At 42.3% G+C, this 15,284-nt stretch overlaps 1 protein-coding gene across 1 annotated transcript in view; it reads left to right on the forward strand.

Annotated features, from left to right (window-relative positions):
• The window catches only part of DGKZ (diacylglycerol kinase zeta), a 226,978-nt gene that overhangs the window by 97,269 nt on the left and 114,425 nt on the right, over nucleotides 1-15,284 (forward strand). The window contains 1 exon segment of the mRNA XM_030200852.1: nucleotides 12,126-12,234. Coding sequence (XP_030056712.1) covers nucleotides 12,126-12,234 — 109 coding nt within the window.

A 15,284-nucleotide genomic window follows, 5' to 3' on the forward strand; every position in this document is an offset into this window, starting at 1 on the left:
TGGGAGTTATATGCCCACCTCTTATCAACAAGATTCAAAGCAGGGTTATTCGAAAGCATAGAAATAACACAAATGCCATGGCAATAGAGCATCAAAGAATATATCTAACTAGATGTAAAAAGGCGGACTACTGATATCAATCAAATCAATATCAACAGAAATATATCGTTTCAAATTTATAAATGTTTTGATATACCTCCTTTAGAGGGTCCTATCAAGGCGGTATAGAAAAACTATATAAGTGAGTTAGGGAAAAGGAGCTACAACAAAAGATATGAAAGTGACGAAAAGGAAGAAGGCAAAACCACCTCAGGGGCACATATCAATCAAATTCCCAATATCCCCCCCTATCACAACACAGCTCAGTCACTTCATCAGAGTCGATTACAAATGAAACTCATCTGGTTCCTGACTCAGTTTTGTGAGATCTTTTCACAGCTCTTCACCACTGGCTTGGGTTTTGATTATTGGGAATAATTTTTATCCTCTGCAAGCTGTCATTTTACTGTTCACTCCCTTTTCTAGATCTTTTATGAATAGGATAGCTGTCCAATGAGTATTTATTTTGAAACACCCTCTTACACTCCTTCCTAATCTTCTCTCCCCCCCCCACCGCTGTGATTGCTGCTACCTCAGTATCCTCAGTTCTGGTTAACCTGAAGAGCAGAAGCTGTGACCTGGGAACTGAATCTCAAACAAGCCATTTACATCTATCCTTTGTTTTTCTTCTTTCAATCGGCAGTTTGTTCCTTATATAAACTTTTCCTGTTATCACAACTCAGCTTCATTTAATTAACACTTTTGGGTGAGAAACATCAAAAGCTTTTGGAAAATCCTCTTTGCCCAAGTGCACAGCCATCTCGAAGAGCTCCCAACAGATGAGCAAAAATTGATGTCCCTTTACAGAAGTCGCAATGATTATCCCCCAACCCATGTGACTAATGCTTCTGTTTTTAGTACGTTCTATAGAACCAAAATAAAGAGAAGAAGGTCCCCCAAATGCACACACCAGAAAGTAAACTCAAAAAATAAAAAGGAAGAATGGGGGAGACCAATCAAGGTCCAACACTATGCCAAATTTGCTGGAACAGAGAAGTTAGATTTACTGGCCTGTATTTCCTGGGTCACCTCTGAGGTTCTTTCTGAACAAGGGTATTACATGGGCACCCTTTCAGTTCTTTCTTTAGTGATAGATGGGAATCTGCAGAGCAGCTAATAAGGGCCAAATTTCTTTTATAATTTAAGGGCCCAATGTTCAGCCTGCAGTGGTTAACAGCTTGTAAGCCATTATTAACCACAGATGTTCAGTGTGGGGGCATGTCCAGCTTCCGGCATTGAATATTCCAGTTAGTGTAAATTAACCAGTCACTAGCCTATATTCAGACCAGTGCCCGGTTAACTCGGCAGATAAAGTTAGCATACTAAGGGGGTCTTTTTATAAGGCGTCGGTAAGCCTAATGCAGGCTTACCAAACGCTAAATCAGGACTACTGCCAGCTCAAAGTGACGCCGGCGGTAGTAACGCCCTGAGCGCGCGCCATTTCTGGGGGAAAAAGAAAACCCCCAGAAATGGGTTGTGTGGCAGTAACCTGGTGGAAATCGGGCAGTGGATGGCAGTAAGAGCTCCCTGCCATATGGGCACGCGGTAAGAGTTCTCTTACCACATGGCCATATTTGTCTGGGGGCCTTTTGCCCGCTGTGGTAAAAAGGGCCCTAGGGCATGGGAAAAACAGCCTCCGCCGCTAGTGCAGGCCCTTTTTCCCCACAGCCTTATAAGAGGACCCCTTAGCCGGTTAGTGGACGAATATCCCTGCTAAGTAGCAGCTTCGCTCAAACTCAATTCCCAGACCACCCCTAACCTAGCTGGATAGGAAATGGCCATTAGAGTCGTTATTTAGTGGCACTGCCTGGTTAAGTGATGCTGGATATCGGCAGCTGTCCAGCTCAGCGGGACTTACCTGGGCAGGTGCCTCTCCTACCTGGTTAAGCATTTTTGAATATTAACTCCTAAGTGAATAGTGTCTGTTTTATTTATCAATCTATTCATGAGTCACCTCAGTTTGTCAGTTTTTCAGATTTTTCCTGGAAAGGATGATGGGTTGGGACTCCCCAACAGACGCAAATAATGTATTCAACATTCCTCTTTTGGCCTCATCTTCCCTATTTCTATTTTCTGTCTTTTCTTGTTTCCCTAGATTCCCCTTTAATGCTCTAGTTATCCTGTGGCCCCACAGAAGCTTTGAAAAGTTTTCTCTTTTTGAATTTTCTCTTTGTATCACATTTATACAGGACTAGCCCAACCATTAGCAAAGAGTAGGCAGGCTGCTAGGGCAGGAGCTTCTTGGGGGTAGCAAAAAAGCTGCTGCAATCAAAACGAAACAATAGATAGAAACAGCCACACAAATTCAACCATCAGCACATATCTTAACCTGCATTTTTATTGGATGTTTCTGTGATGATCAAGATTGAGTTGAATTAGTTATCAAAGTCTTAGGGGGAGTGGGTGCTGTAGGCTAGAGGCCTAAAGGTTTATTCCGGGGGGAGGTATAAAGCTGGAATTTCGCCTAGGGCAGTGGTCTCCAGTGCAAAGGGTACCGCGGCCCCTGAAGTCCTCTGTTGTGGCCCTCAATAAACAATATGTAGACACAAGTATCTCATTTCTGATATTTGCTACAGCTGACAAGCCACAGTTAAGTGAGTTTAAATATATCCTATCTGTGTTATAAAATCAATATTTCATGTTTAATAATCACTTGATATAGTAACTGCAAGCATGCGCTCTCAAGTGTGACTCAGGCGTTCATTTATGATATTTGCTACTGCTGACAAACCAAAATAAGACGAGTTTTTAAAATATATCCTTTAAAGTGTTGTAGAATCAATATTAGTACTAGTGTTTAATACCTGAAAAAGCAGGTAAAGGCAGTTTCCAAATTCAGTATTATTTAGCCAGTATAGTCTTATCCCTGGGATGCTTTGTATTGCGCTGAGATTTCTGCTTGGAAATCAAAGCGTATTCCATAATAATGTGCATTATTTAATTAGTTAACAAGCTAATCATCTATATATATAAAAGGCAAGACCAACATTCTATGAAGCCTCCAGCCGGAAGTGTGAAGCGCCAGAGATATCCGGTTTCCCCATGAGTGAAGGAAAACAGCACAGCACGAAATCTCACACAGTGAAGGACTCAGAGGGGGGAGGGGAGAGAGATGCCCTCACTCTCTCTGTAACAAAAACACAGAACAGCAGGAAACTTAACACTGAAGGACTGGACTCGGAGGGGGGAGGGGGAGGGAGAGAGGGCAGGGACACACACTCCCACATGCACACTCTGAAGAAAACCTTGCTAGCCCCCGTTTCATTTGCATCAGAAACGGGGCTTTTTTACTAGTCTCTAATAATTGAATGTTAACAAGCAATTAGCACTAATTGGCATTGATTAGACTTTATGCGCACTACTGTCTAAGTGTATGGTGAACATAAATTCTAAGTCACTTAGTTGAAAAGTGGGCATGGTTATGAGCATGGAATGGACGGGTCATGGGTGTTTCTAAAGCTGTGCGTGTTGTTATAGAATACATCCGTTCTGTGCCTAATTTAGGTATTTGGATTTACACCAGGTTTTAGTTGGCCTAACTGACCGTGACTACATTTAGTGGCGTGGACCAACGCTCGAAGTATTCTGTGTACCACGTGGAACTTTAAGCCTATTCTATAAAATTTAGGTGTACTTTAGAGAATACACCTAGGTGTATTTTTTTTTTCTGCACAGAATTTTCAGGCGCCATATATAGAATCTAGTCTATATATGTGTAAACTTGAAATATTTTGGTGGTCCCCAGAGCTTTCTCGCATTCATTGCAGCCCTTTACATGAAAAAAGTTGGAGACCACTGACCTAGGGCATTCACCACCTTTACACATGCTCTGAGAACAGCACAAAAACAAAAAACAAGCAATTACATCAATAGTTGTGTTGTTATTGAGCAATTCAGAAGGGCTACATTTCTGATTATCTGAGGATGTTTTTTTTTTTATCTAGTCTGTATATTGAAATTCAGAATATTGCATCTTGCTGCTTGACAGGAGTCTTACTAATCTGCCCTCTCATAAGTCTACAAATTGTTTCCACATATCCCACCTCTTCTCTCTGGTCACTCTTCTGCCTTCAGCAATGCCGAGTTCTTCCATTAACTGCTATCGTTAATCTAGCTGAACCCAGCATAAATATAATTAATTTCTCTTAAATTAGCATTCCTAAAAGAATGATCTCTGGAATTTATATTACTTCTACCCATGTTTGATGCTTCAAATTATTTGTTTCACATTTGAGGAGCCCTATCACATAAGTATGCAGCTTTCAATCTGCCCATAATGTCTCCAAGTCACAACCACCGTTCTCAATTTTTGCTGACCTTTAAAATGTCATATACTTTCTCATTATCAATTTATGTTTTCAATTATTAATGGGAACATAGGAGCCATTTTGGCTCTGGTTCATATATCCTGCCAAGCTTTCTCTGATAATTCAATTGTGCAGTATTTTCCCCTTTTTTGGCAGTGTTAAGAACCTCTCGTTTTCATTGAGAATTTGATAAATTCTAGAAACTAGTCATTTTCACTTCCCCAGTTTCAATAATTAGTTCTCAAAACATTTTCTCTCTATTTAATGTTTGTATTAACTTTTTTTTTTCTCTACAATTTTTCTGGATTAAATTCTCCAGTCAAAGAGATAAATTTGTCTTTCATATATAGTTATTTAGCTTTTTAACAGAATAGCTCTTTACCTTTCCAGTGGTTTTGATTCCTTTATGGGGTGTGTTTTGTGACAGCAAGAATGCCTATTGTCAAGGCTATTGGCTGTCTTCCCATTGACATTAGTTATGTGAGTATATGTGGCTGCAGTTTCCTACATGCTGAGTATCAAAACTACTAGTGGGGTTCCCAGCCCCTGCCAGCAGAAAAAAAGGGCCTGCAGTGATGCAGAAGGTTAAGGAGAAAGATGGTCAGGAAAGAGTAGGGGTGAGAGAGGGAGAGTTGTCAGGAAAGAGATTTAGAGAAAAAGGAGGCAGAGACCATCAAAAAAGAGTATACTATGAACATGGAATCCACTCGCCGTATCTGCACACACACACACACCAAGTGCACACTTACAGCCATATGGAGCTTGTGCATGGACTCACACCCATTCACACATACACACTCCACCCACTCACAAGCCACACGCCTTACACGAGTACTATTTGCTTTCTGTCCTCGAGAGCCAGAAATGATTTAGATTTTCAGGATATTCTTAATAAATATGTGTGAAATAGATGTGCATTCAACAGAGGTGGTATAGATGCAAATCTATCTCGTTCATATTCATTAAACATCACGAAAACCTGAGCCATTTGCAGCTCTTGAGGACTGCAGTTCTACAGCAGCTCACTCCCCATACAGTTGTTCTCTCACCCGGTCTCACATACAAAGCCACTCGCATATGCCCTATCTACCTGTGCATCCATACCCAATCTACACCTTCACAGATGCCCTTGTACTTCAGTCTATACCCCAGCCACTCATCCATTCCCATTAGCACACACTCACAACATCCAGTTTAAACACACTTCTTGCTGTGTCTAGCTAATCTCCCCTGCATGCTCCTTCAACTCGCTGGTCCTGTGGCCCATACTGCTCCACTTTGTAGTTACCAGCTGCACAGACCGTTTCCCTGTGTCAGACAGTTAGCCAAATATACTTTTTCAGTTTGATGATATTCCTAATGGGAATAGTAAGATAATTGTAACAGAGAAGATGTGTTCTTCAAAGCCCGGGTTTTATCTAATGATTTTTTTGTTGTTGTTGGTTTTTATTTCTTTTAGAAAAGGTTCCTGAAGTTCATTGTTGGACTGAACTGATAGAATTTTATATTTATGGATACATTTTCAGACTTGGGATATGTGCATGTATGGTATAGAGCAGGGGTTCTCAACCCAGTCCTTGGGACACACCTAGCCAGTCAGGTTTTCAGCATACCCACAATAAATATGCATGAGGTAGATTTGCATACAATGGAGGTAGTGCATGCAAATTTATCTCATTCATATTCATTGTGGTTATCCTGAAAACCTGACGGGCTAGATGTGTCCCGATGACTGAGTTAAGAACCACTGGTATAGAGTAAGGTGGGTAAATTTACAGAATCTATTCTGGTGAATCTTTAGTTGCATGAAAGTGCATATGACCTTGCACAAAGGGCATTTTTTTTTACCTGTATTAAAATGAGGGATTTTAAAGTCATGGATGGAAACTAGGCGCATACATTTAAGTTTCAAAAATATATGTGTTTATATTTACTCTGAGCCTCTAAACTGGTGAATGTGAGTAGGTTTTATGCAGATTGCAAGCATGCTACTCTCCTAGCTGTATCTTAATTCTCTGTCAATAGGTTTTTCATTTTTAGGCATTCTAGCACAGATTTGCCTATAAAGAAACAAATAGAAAAGAATGCCTAATGGGTAGGTTCTGTCTTTCTGTTTTTTCTATGACCCTGTTTAGAGGCTAAACGGGAGGAGATATTGTCATCCTTTTGAGTTATGTGAGCTCTTTCCTGTCTCATTTTGACTTTTCTCTGTTTTGAGGTTGGCCGTGTTCTCTAACATTGAAGTCCAAGAGAGAGAGCAGGTGGGGAGGCAGGCAGATATATCGTGGGAGAGATCGCTTGCTGGACGACAGCAGCAGGAGAGAGACTTGCTGCTGAAGGGAGAAGAGAGCCCCCCCCCCATAGAGTGCAACTGACTGGGACACAGCATGTGTTCTGGATCACCACACTCACATGTGTACAGTTGTACACCCAGTGGGAGTACATCCTGTCAAGTTGTTGTAAGGTCCCCCTTTGTAAAGTTTACATTTTTGAAATGCGGACATTGAATTTGACTACATTATAGCCACTATTAAGGAGCAGTTAATCTATAATTACCTCCTGAACCAAGCCCTGCATACTTAAGTTTAAATCATGTACTGTTTCACCTCTTGTGGGGTAGGTGATAGTATTCAGAGTGCTGTGTCTTATGTCAGAATTGCCCAGTCTGTGTGAAGGGAATGAAGTTGCACCTGTGTTAGTATTATCTGGCTTTAAGCTCTGTGGCTTTGAGGCCCAATGCTCCCGACATGGTAAAATAACCCTAGCTGTAATTTTATGGCTATAGAGCAATGCAGTGGGCACCTGATGTTCGCTTCAAGTCATGTTATGTTTTTTTATAGTAATAAGCTGGTTTACATGCATTTATATGTTTTGCATCTCATTACTAAATATTGCTGCGTTAGGGCAAGACAACCTTAAGTAATGTTAAGGGTCAATTAACATGACTTATGGCCCTAACACGGCTTGATAACTCCCCCCCCCCCCCCCCTTAGCTGATTAGAGCTGATTTTCACCACTAAATTTAGCCATGTAACAGAAATATCAATCCTAACTCAAACCAATCATATTTTGACAAGCCAGGCTGAGAAACATTTTCAGTCATGTATCTAGCTAGTGAGCTTTTGCTGAAAATATGACTACAGATAACTGGTTGTCTTTAGGGCTCATTTTTAAAGCACTTAGACTTACAAAGTTCCATAGGTTGGTATGTAACTTTATAAGTCTAAGTACTTTGAAAATATGCCTCTTTGCCACTTAGTGGCTTTTGAAAATCGATACTTTTTTTTTCTCATGTCAGTACTAGTGTAAGGGCCTCTCAGAAATGTTGGGAACAAAATAGCTTATGTATATACACACCCAGTCCACCAACCTCCCTTTGCACCTGAGAATATACCTTTTCTCTAGGAGTGGATTGCACCAAAATACTGACCCAGAGGATTTATTTTTCATACCAGCCAATCCAGCCCATCTTCTCCATCCCTTCCCTTTGCCTCACTGACACTGGTGATCAGAAGGGTTCCAGTGGCTCATCCAGCAGTAAGGAAATAAAAAAAAAATAAATAAATGTGGGGCCTCTGAGTGCTATAGCGTTCAAGGCCCTGCCGCATTTCCATCTCCTTTGGCACAGGAATGGGGGTCAGAAGCCCCCCCACCCCTTTTCTTTTTTTCTTTTTTACTTCCACCTTCCTTTGGTGGCATCACAGCTCTCATGCATATACTGCTAATGCTCCTCAGTCAACTCCTGACAGCAAGTGGCTCCTGCTTTTCTCTGCCACTGATAAACAGGGCACACGCTTGGCACAGGGAGTAACAGTTTGCCCAGTTTTAAAATCAGGACTGTGGAGTTGGTGCACCAAACCTTTGACTCAGATTCCTCTATTTTTCTACTGTCAGAGTCCTACTGATAATCAGGCATGTACCTAAATTTGGGGGGGGGGGGGCACATTTTACCTCACCTCCCTGCTGCTCTCCGCTCCCTGCCACAACACCACATACCTGGGCTGGCGGGATTTCCCAAGCCCAACCAGCAGAAGCTTTCCTCCAGCAGTCTTTGCTGCCAAGCTGCCTGCCCTGCTTCCCCCCACGGCACGCATGCTTGGTTTTAATGAAATTGAGCATGCATGAAGCCTCGTGCACGCTCAATTTCACTAAAACTGAGCATGCACATGGAGGGATGGGGAAGCAGGGCAGGCTGTGCAACAGCAAATGGCACTGGAGGAAGGCTTCTGCTGGTGTGTCTTGGGGGACCAAACCAGCAGACCTTGGGGGACCCAAATCCAATTTGACTACGCCGCTGCTGATAATAGGTTTAAATTTTTTGTCCTGGATCTTAAGTAGTGGCGTAGGCCCACCCAGTTTCGTATCAGGCCCATCCAGTGGCAGCGCACATCATTAGTGTAGCTGGTGGGGATCCCTGGGCCCCACCAGCTGAAGGGTCCTCTATGGAGTCTCCCCCTCCCCCCCCCCAGTTAGTCTCATCCCCGAAGCTGTAAGCAATATGTTTCCAGCTGCTGACACCAATACTCCCCCTTCCCATGCATCCTTAGTTCAGTTGGCACTCCCATGCATGCATGGGGGAATGCTGGTTGAACTGAGCATGCGCTGGGGTTGCGACAGTGCTGGTGTTGGCAGCTGGAAGTGCGCTGCTGGACTGCCGCGAGGATGAGACTATTCAGGGAGGACTCCAGAGAGCATTCTTCAGCTGGTGGGGCCCGGGGATCCGCACCAGCCAAAGTATTAATTTTTACTGCTTTGGGGGCAGGTGTGGGAGTGGCAGGCAGAGGAAATGTGTGGGTTGTGCCCACCCAGTTCACCCCCAGGCCCACCTAAAAATTGAGGTCTAGTTACACTATTGGTCTTAAGTACTGGTAAATATTTTTACCAACTTCAAATCCCAGGTTAAAATGCTGATACGTTTACCTGCAGGGATATCAGAGATTCTCATCTATGCAGTTTATGCACTTAGTCACCTGTGGCAAATGCTCAGGTTGGAGGGGGGGGGGGGGAGACATTTTATTTGTCTCTTCTTTAATTATGATTCCCACAGCACAATTTTGGGTGGGATAGTAAACATACACTCTAAGAAAACAAAATCATTCATTAAGTGGCTCAAGAAAAAGCAAGATGCCAACATACAAACCTAGCAAATTATATAGAAAGATCCTAAGGTCGTTTATTCATTGACTGTATCTACACCATTACTTTAAGTCTTACAATTAAAAATGATTTGGCCTCTGTTTGCACGACTTTACTTGCTTATCACTTTTTCTTTCTCTAACCATCACCCTCTGTTCTAGTGTATCTCCCAGCTTTTGGCCACACAACTGTGATTACCTGCAAGATGTTACCCTTTATTCTAGCTCATAGGCTATATAACATTGTTGTCACATTCTCCCGATGGGATGTGTTAACTCAAACCGTGTGCTTTTTTGCACCCATCAGCTTTCCCCAGTCTCTAGTTTAAAAGCTCACGTGGGACTTTTTAAATTGGGTTTGTCAGATAGCCTATTCCAGAGGCGTAGGCAGACCTGCCATTTTGGGTGGGCCCAGAGTTAACCTGGGTGGGCCCTTCCCACCCCCTCTCCTACCCCTGTACATCCATACAATATAGTTGTTGTTGTTGTTGTTTTTAATGATCTGATGTCTGCTCGTTTCTCTCTGAACCCTCTCCCCCGGTTCTACCTCAGAGCCGTTGCCCGTCGCAATTCCTATAGTCAACCTGCGCCAGCCCTGCAGGGTTCTTTCTACCACGTCCCCGCCAAAAAAACAAGAAGTGACATCATTGAGGGCAGGACATGATAGAGAGATGCCTGCAGGGCCGGCACACGATGCCTATAGGAATAGCCACCGGCAGTAGCTCTGAGGTAGACCAGGAGAGGGGGTTTCAGAGAAAGATGGGCAGATGCCAGGCCATGAGTGGAGAAAAGGGAGAGAGAGTAGTGAGGTACCACCACTGAAGAGTTTTGGGGGCCTCATGGGCTGCTGACTGGGTGGGCCTGAGGCAAGAATGGACGGGCCTAGGCCCACCCAGGCCCACCCTTAGCTTCACCATTGGCCTATTCACTTTTAATACAGTGGATCTCATCCATCCTTTAGAGGGATTTTAAGACTGAGCTCATGCCTTTTTCCATAGTGGTTCAAGGTAAATTTAAATTCAGGTTTAGAAGGTATTTCTCTGTCCCCAGAGTGATTACAATCTAAGTTTGTACCTGAGGCAGCAGAGGGTTTTGTCCAAGATTTTAAGGAGCGGCAGTGCTCTAACCGTGCCCCAAAATGCTCCCCTCCCCCCCAATCCTAATGACCTGAGACACCTTCTCCCTGTGCCATCAGTTCATCTAGGAATTGGGACCTTGCAGCTTTGTCTGTCTTACTGGCTCCTTACCAGGTAATAGAGGCATTTTCAAATGAATCATGTGCTGGCTGTACTTTGTCACAACATGGCGTGTTTATCATGCAAAATACCTTCATTTCTCAGCAGGCATTTAAAAGCTGTGCCCTGGGATTTCCCATGTTGTGCTTCAACATCTGCTTTTCCTCAGAGTTTGGCACAACCTAGGGTGAGCATGGCAGCAGTGGCACTGAGAGCGGCAAGTGGTTGGCTCTACTTTGCTCATTAAACTTATTCCTATCCTTTTCACATCCAGGGCAATGATGCCACTGGTACAGATATAAAACAAAGATGATCAGGACAGCTAATCAGATGCTCTGCTATAAAAAAAATAAATACAAATGAAAAGCTAATGTTTATGCCAGTGAAGTCACCTTTAATTGTTTGCAGGGGTAAGTTTACTAAACAGCTACCATTTTTAGCCCTGAAATGATTGGCAGGTCATTTTTTTAAAGTAGTTTATCAGCCCTCAGATCAAAAGCTTTGGGGAGAAAGGAGGAAGTCACATGATGTGATGAGGGCTTTGGGAAGGATGTCACTTGATGTGATTTTCACAACAGGCAAATACATGCCATGTTTACTCATAACATTTTCATTATTTTCCATAACCAAATTGCTGTTGTTTGGAAATTAAATTGTAATAGACTTCGTTATTATAACAAAGAGAGAATTTTTCAAAGCCACTTATCCAAGTTAATAATCTCATAAATTGCCTGGCAGAGTTCCACAACGCTTGTACTTTGGTCATGCTTAGGGGGAAGTGGATCAGAGGGCATGTTTTGGGCAGGATCAGAAAATAACGCACATAGATTTTATTTTTAAATCTGAGTGTTATTTTTCTTGGGAAAAAAATGCATAGAGGTACATGGGACACTTTTCAAAAAGGGAAAGTATAGGGATGCCTTCCCTGGGAAATGTACTATGTAGTCGGCAGGTAAAAAGTGGACAGTTTAAAATTGCCCCTATCGTTGTAATCTGAGGCCAATAGTGCTCTACCCCTTGCAGATTAATTATTGTAATCAAAAGAGTCATGTTGAATGGAACAAAGCTGGTGAGAGATCCATAAAGCAATTGTTAACACATCATTCTTCAGGCCCGAGGGTCTTTATGCTCTCTGGTGTCATCCTGCCTCACCTAGAGTTTTGGGGAATTCTGAGGCTAAAGTTTGGGTAGAATTAAAGGATAAGAAAGAGGGTTGTTTCCTTACACATCTCAATATTGGGATAGGCCTTCTGAAGAGTTTGTCTGGTTTCTGAAGCCATTGTTTATGAAAGTCTGTCTTGAAATCTGTGTAGAGGGTCTCTTCTCTCATCTTTCTTCATTGTTTTCAGGAAAGCCATTGCTAAGTCAGGCCTCCAGCACATGGTTACGCAGTCAAATCCCGCATTAGTCCTAAGGAGTGACTTGGAGAGGGAGATTCGCAGCACAGTGGATTGGAGCGTAAGTCCAGAATAACACGTGTATTGCTCAAGACCTATGTGTGTCTCTTTCTTCCCTTGAAAGTCTCAGGTATTTGATCCCCATTCTTGACACAGACAAATACAAGAATGGTCCATCTAGTCTGCCTAGAGAGGTGAGCAGGGTTGAACTGCCATTCCATGCGTGTTACCCTACCTCTTGGTTGTTAGAGAGCACTGGGGGGAGGGGGGAGAGGGAACGGGCAGAATAACAGGTACAACCCGCTCTCTTTTTTTCCAGTATTTGAGTTTGTTTTACAATGAGTGGAATACTTCATACTTTTATTCCATCCGTTATCCTCTGTATTTACCCCATACCTTTTTGAATTCCATCACAATTTTCTTTCCTAACACCTCCTGTGGAAGGGTATTCCAGGCATCCACCACCCTCTCTATGAAAATGTATTTTCTAGTGTTGCTTTTCAGTTCCCCCTTGCCACTAAATTTCATGTCCTCCAGTTCTATAGCCTCCCCATTTTTGGAAAAGGGGTTGTTATTATTATTATTATTTATTGCATTTGTATCCCACCTTATCCCACCTATTTGCAGGCTCAAAGTGGCTTGCACAGTATTGTTAACATAGTTATTCCAGTATATCAAGTATAGTTAGTATTGTGTAGAGATTAATTAAGAAAAAAAAGAAGAAGGAAGGAATTTATTACGGTATTTATAGAAGGTGGGCTTTCATAACTGAATGGGTTGGTGGAGTGGATTAGTGGGGCTGTAGGTTCTCATTGTAGGCCTTGTTGAAGAAATATGTCTTCAGAGATTTGCGAAAGATAGTTGTTTTGTCAATTGTTTTCAGATCTGTGGGTAATGCATTCCATAACTGCGTGCTCATGTAAGAGAAGATGGTGGCTTGCATCAGCTTGTATTTTAGTCCTTTATAGCTGGGGAAGTGTAGGTTGAGAAATTTGAGAGATGATCTTTTGGCGTTTCTGGGAGGTAGGTCCACGAGGTTTAGCATGTAGGTTGGGGCGTCTGCGTGAATGATACTGTGTACAATCGTGCAGATCTTGAATGCAATGCGTTCCTTAGGTGGGAGCCAGTGAAGTTTCTCTCTTAAGGGTTTTGCACTTTCATATTTAGTTTTTCCATATATGAGTCTGGCAGCCGTATTCTGGGCAGTCTGGAGTTTTTTAATAGTCTGTTCTTTGCAGCCAGCGTACAGTGCGTTGCAGTAATCCAGATGGCTTATTACCATTGACTGTACCAATGTACGGAAGATGTATCTCGGGAAGAAAGGTTTTACTCTTTTGAGTTTCCACGTGGAGTAGAACATCTTTTTCGTAGTGTTTTTCACGTGGGCATCAAGAGTGAGGTTTCGATCAATGGTGACTCCAAGAATTTTCAAGTTTTGTGAAACCGGAAGAGAACAATATGGTGTGGTTATGGTGCAGAAGTTTTTTGTGTTATATTGTGAGGTAAGTACAAGGCATTGTGGGGTTTTTTCTGCATTAAGTTTTAGTTGTAATGCATCTGGCCAGATGTGCATTATTTGGAGGCTTTGGTTGATCTCGTTGGTGATTTCATTTAGATCATGTTTGAACGGGATGTAAATTGTGACATCATCTGCATATATGTAGGGGTTGAGGTTTTGATTGGCTAGAAGTTTGGCTAACAGTATCATCATTAGGTTGAATAAAGTTGGTGAGAGGTGGATCCTTGGGGTACTCCACATTCAGGTGTCCATGGGAGTGATCTGTCCGCGTTTGTTGTTACTTGGTATGATCTGGTGGTCAGGAATCCTTTGAAGCATTTGAGAACTGTGCCTCCTACTCCGAAGTATTCTAGTATATGTGAAAGTATTTCGTGATTAACCATGTCGAAGGCGCTGGACATGTCGAATTGTAGTAGGAGTATGTTGTTACCAGTTGCAATTGCTTGTTTGAATGAGTTCATTGCGGACACTAGAACTTTCTGTGCTGTGATTTGACCGAAATCCTGATTGAGACTCGTGCAGGATTGAGTGTTTATTTAGGTATTCCGTAAGTTGTTTCGGTGCTATGCCTTCCATGAATTTGGTTATAAGTGGAATAGATGCTACTGGGCAATAGTTTGTTAGGTCTTTGTGCTTTTCTTTGCGTCTTTCGGTAGCGGAGTAAGTAGGATGTTTCCTTTATCTGTGGGAAAGAGCCCATTTTGGAGTCTATAGTTTACATGGTTCATGAGGTCTGCTTTGAATTGTTCATTTATATCTTTCAAGTATTTAAATGTCTGTATCATATCACATTGTTGCAACCATGAAATCCTCAGATACTGTCAGCCCATGGTCTCTTTCCTGGTCCATGCACATCGGCCTTTCATCTTCTATCGCATACAGCTCTTTTGAGTTTCTGCACCCTAAATGCATCACTCTACATTTCTTCACATTAAAGCTTTAAGTGCCAGGTGTTTGTCCATGCTTATAATTTCTGTATATCATGTCTCATGTCTTCCATACTTTCCAAGGTGTCCATTCTATTGCCAGTCTTCGTGTCATCCACAAAAAGACATACTTTTCTTTCTAAATCTTTGGCAATATCATCACAAAAAGTATTGAACAGAACTGGACTAGTATTGATCCCTGAGGCACTCCACTACTCTTTTGTGATACCCACAAGCGAGCCTTCCCTGGAGTAGCCCCCACACTCTGTAATGTACTACCTGAAAGGCTCCGCTTAACATAAGACTGTCTCTACTTCAGGAAGCAGGTGAAAGCTTGGCTCTTCAACCAGGCCTTTAATGGAAGAAACTAACTTGTTAGTCTCACTCACACACACAAGGAGTGACACGGGCTGCACATACTGCAGCAGGATATGTTTATCCACTCCTACTCTAGCTAGGATAATATTTAACCATCTCTCTGACCTCATGTGCACCTTTCTTTAAATTAGTCACCTGATTTTCTAACTCATCTTACCCTTACCTATCTATATGTTAACCATCTTTATGACCTCAGTGTACAACTTTCTTTGATTTAGTCACCTTATTTTCTAACTCCTCTTACTTTCTTACCTATCTATATGTTCCATCTTTGCTTATACCCAACAC

The sequence above is a fragment of the Microcaecilia unicolor genome, chromosome 4 (genome assembly GCF_901765095.1).
Source record: "Microcaecilia unicolor chromosome 4, aMicUni1.1, whole genome shotgun sequence".
In the NCBI taxonomy this organism is placed as follows: Eukaryota; Metazoa; Chordata; class Amphibia; order Gymnophiona; family Siphonopidae; genus Microcaecilia; species Microcaecilia unicolor.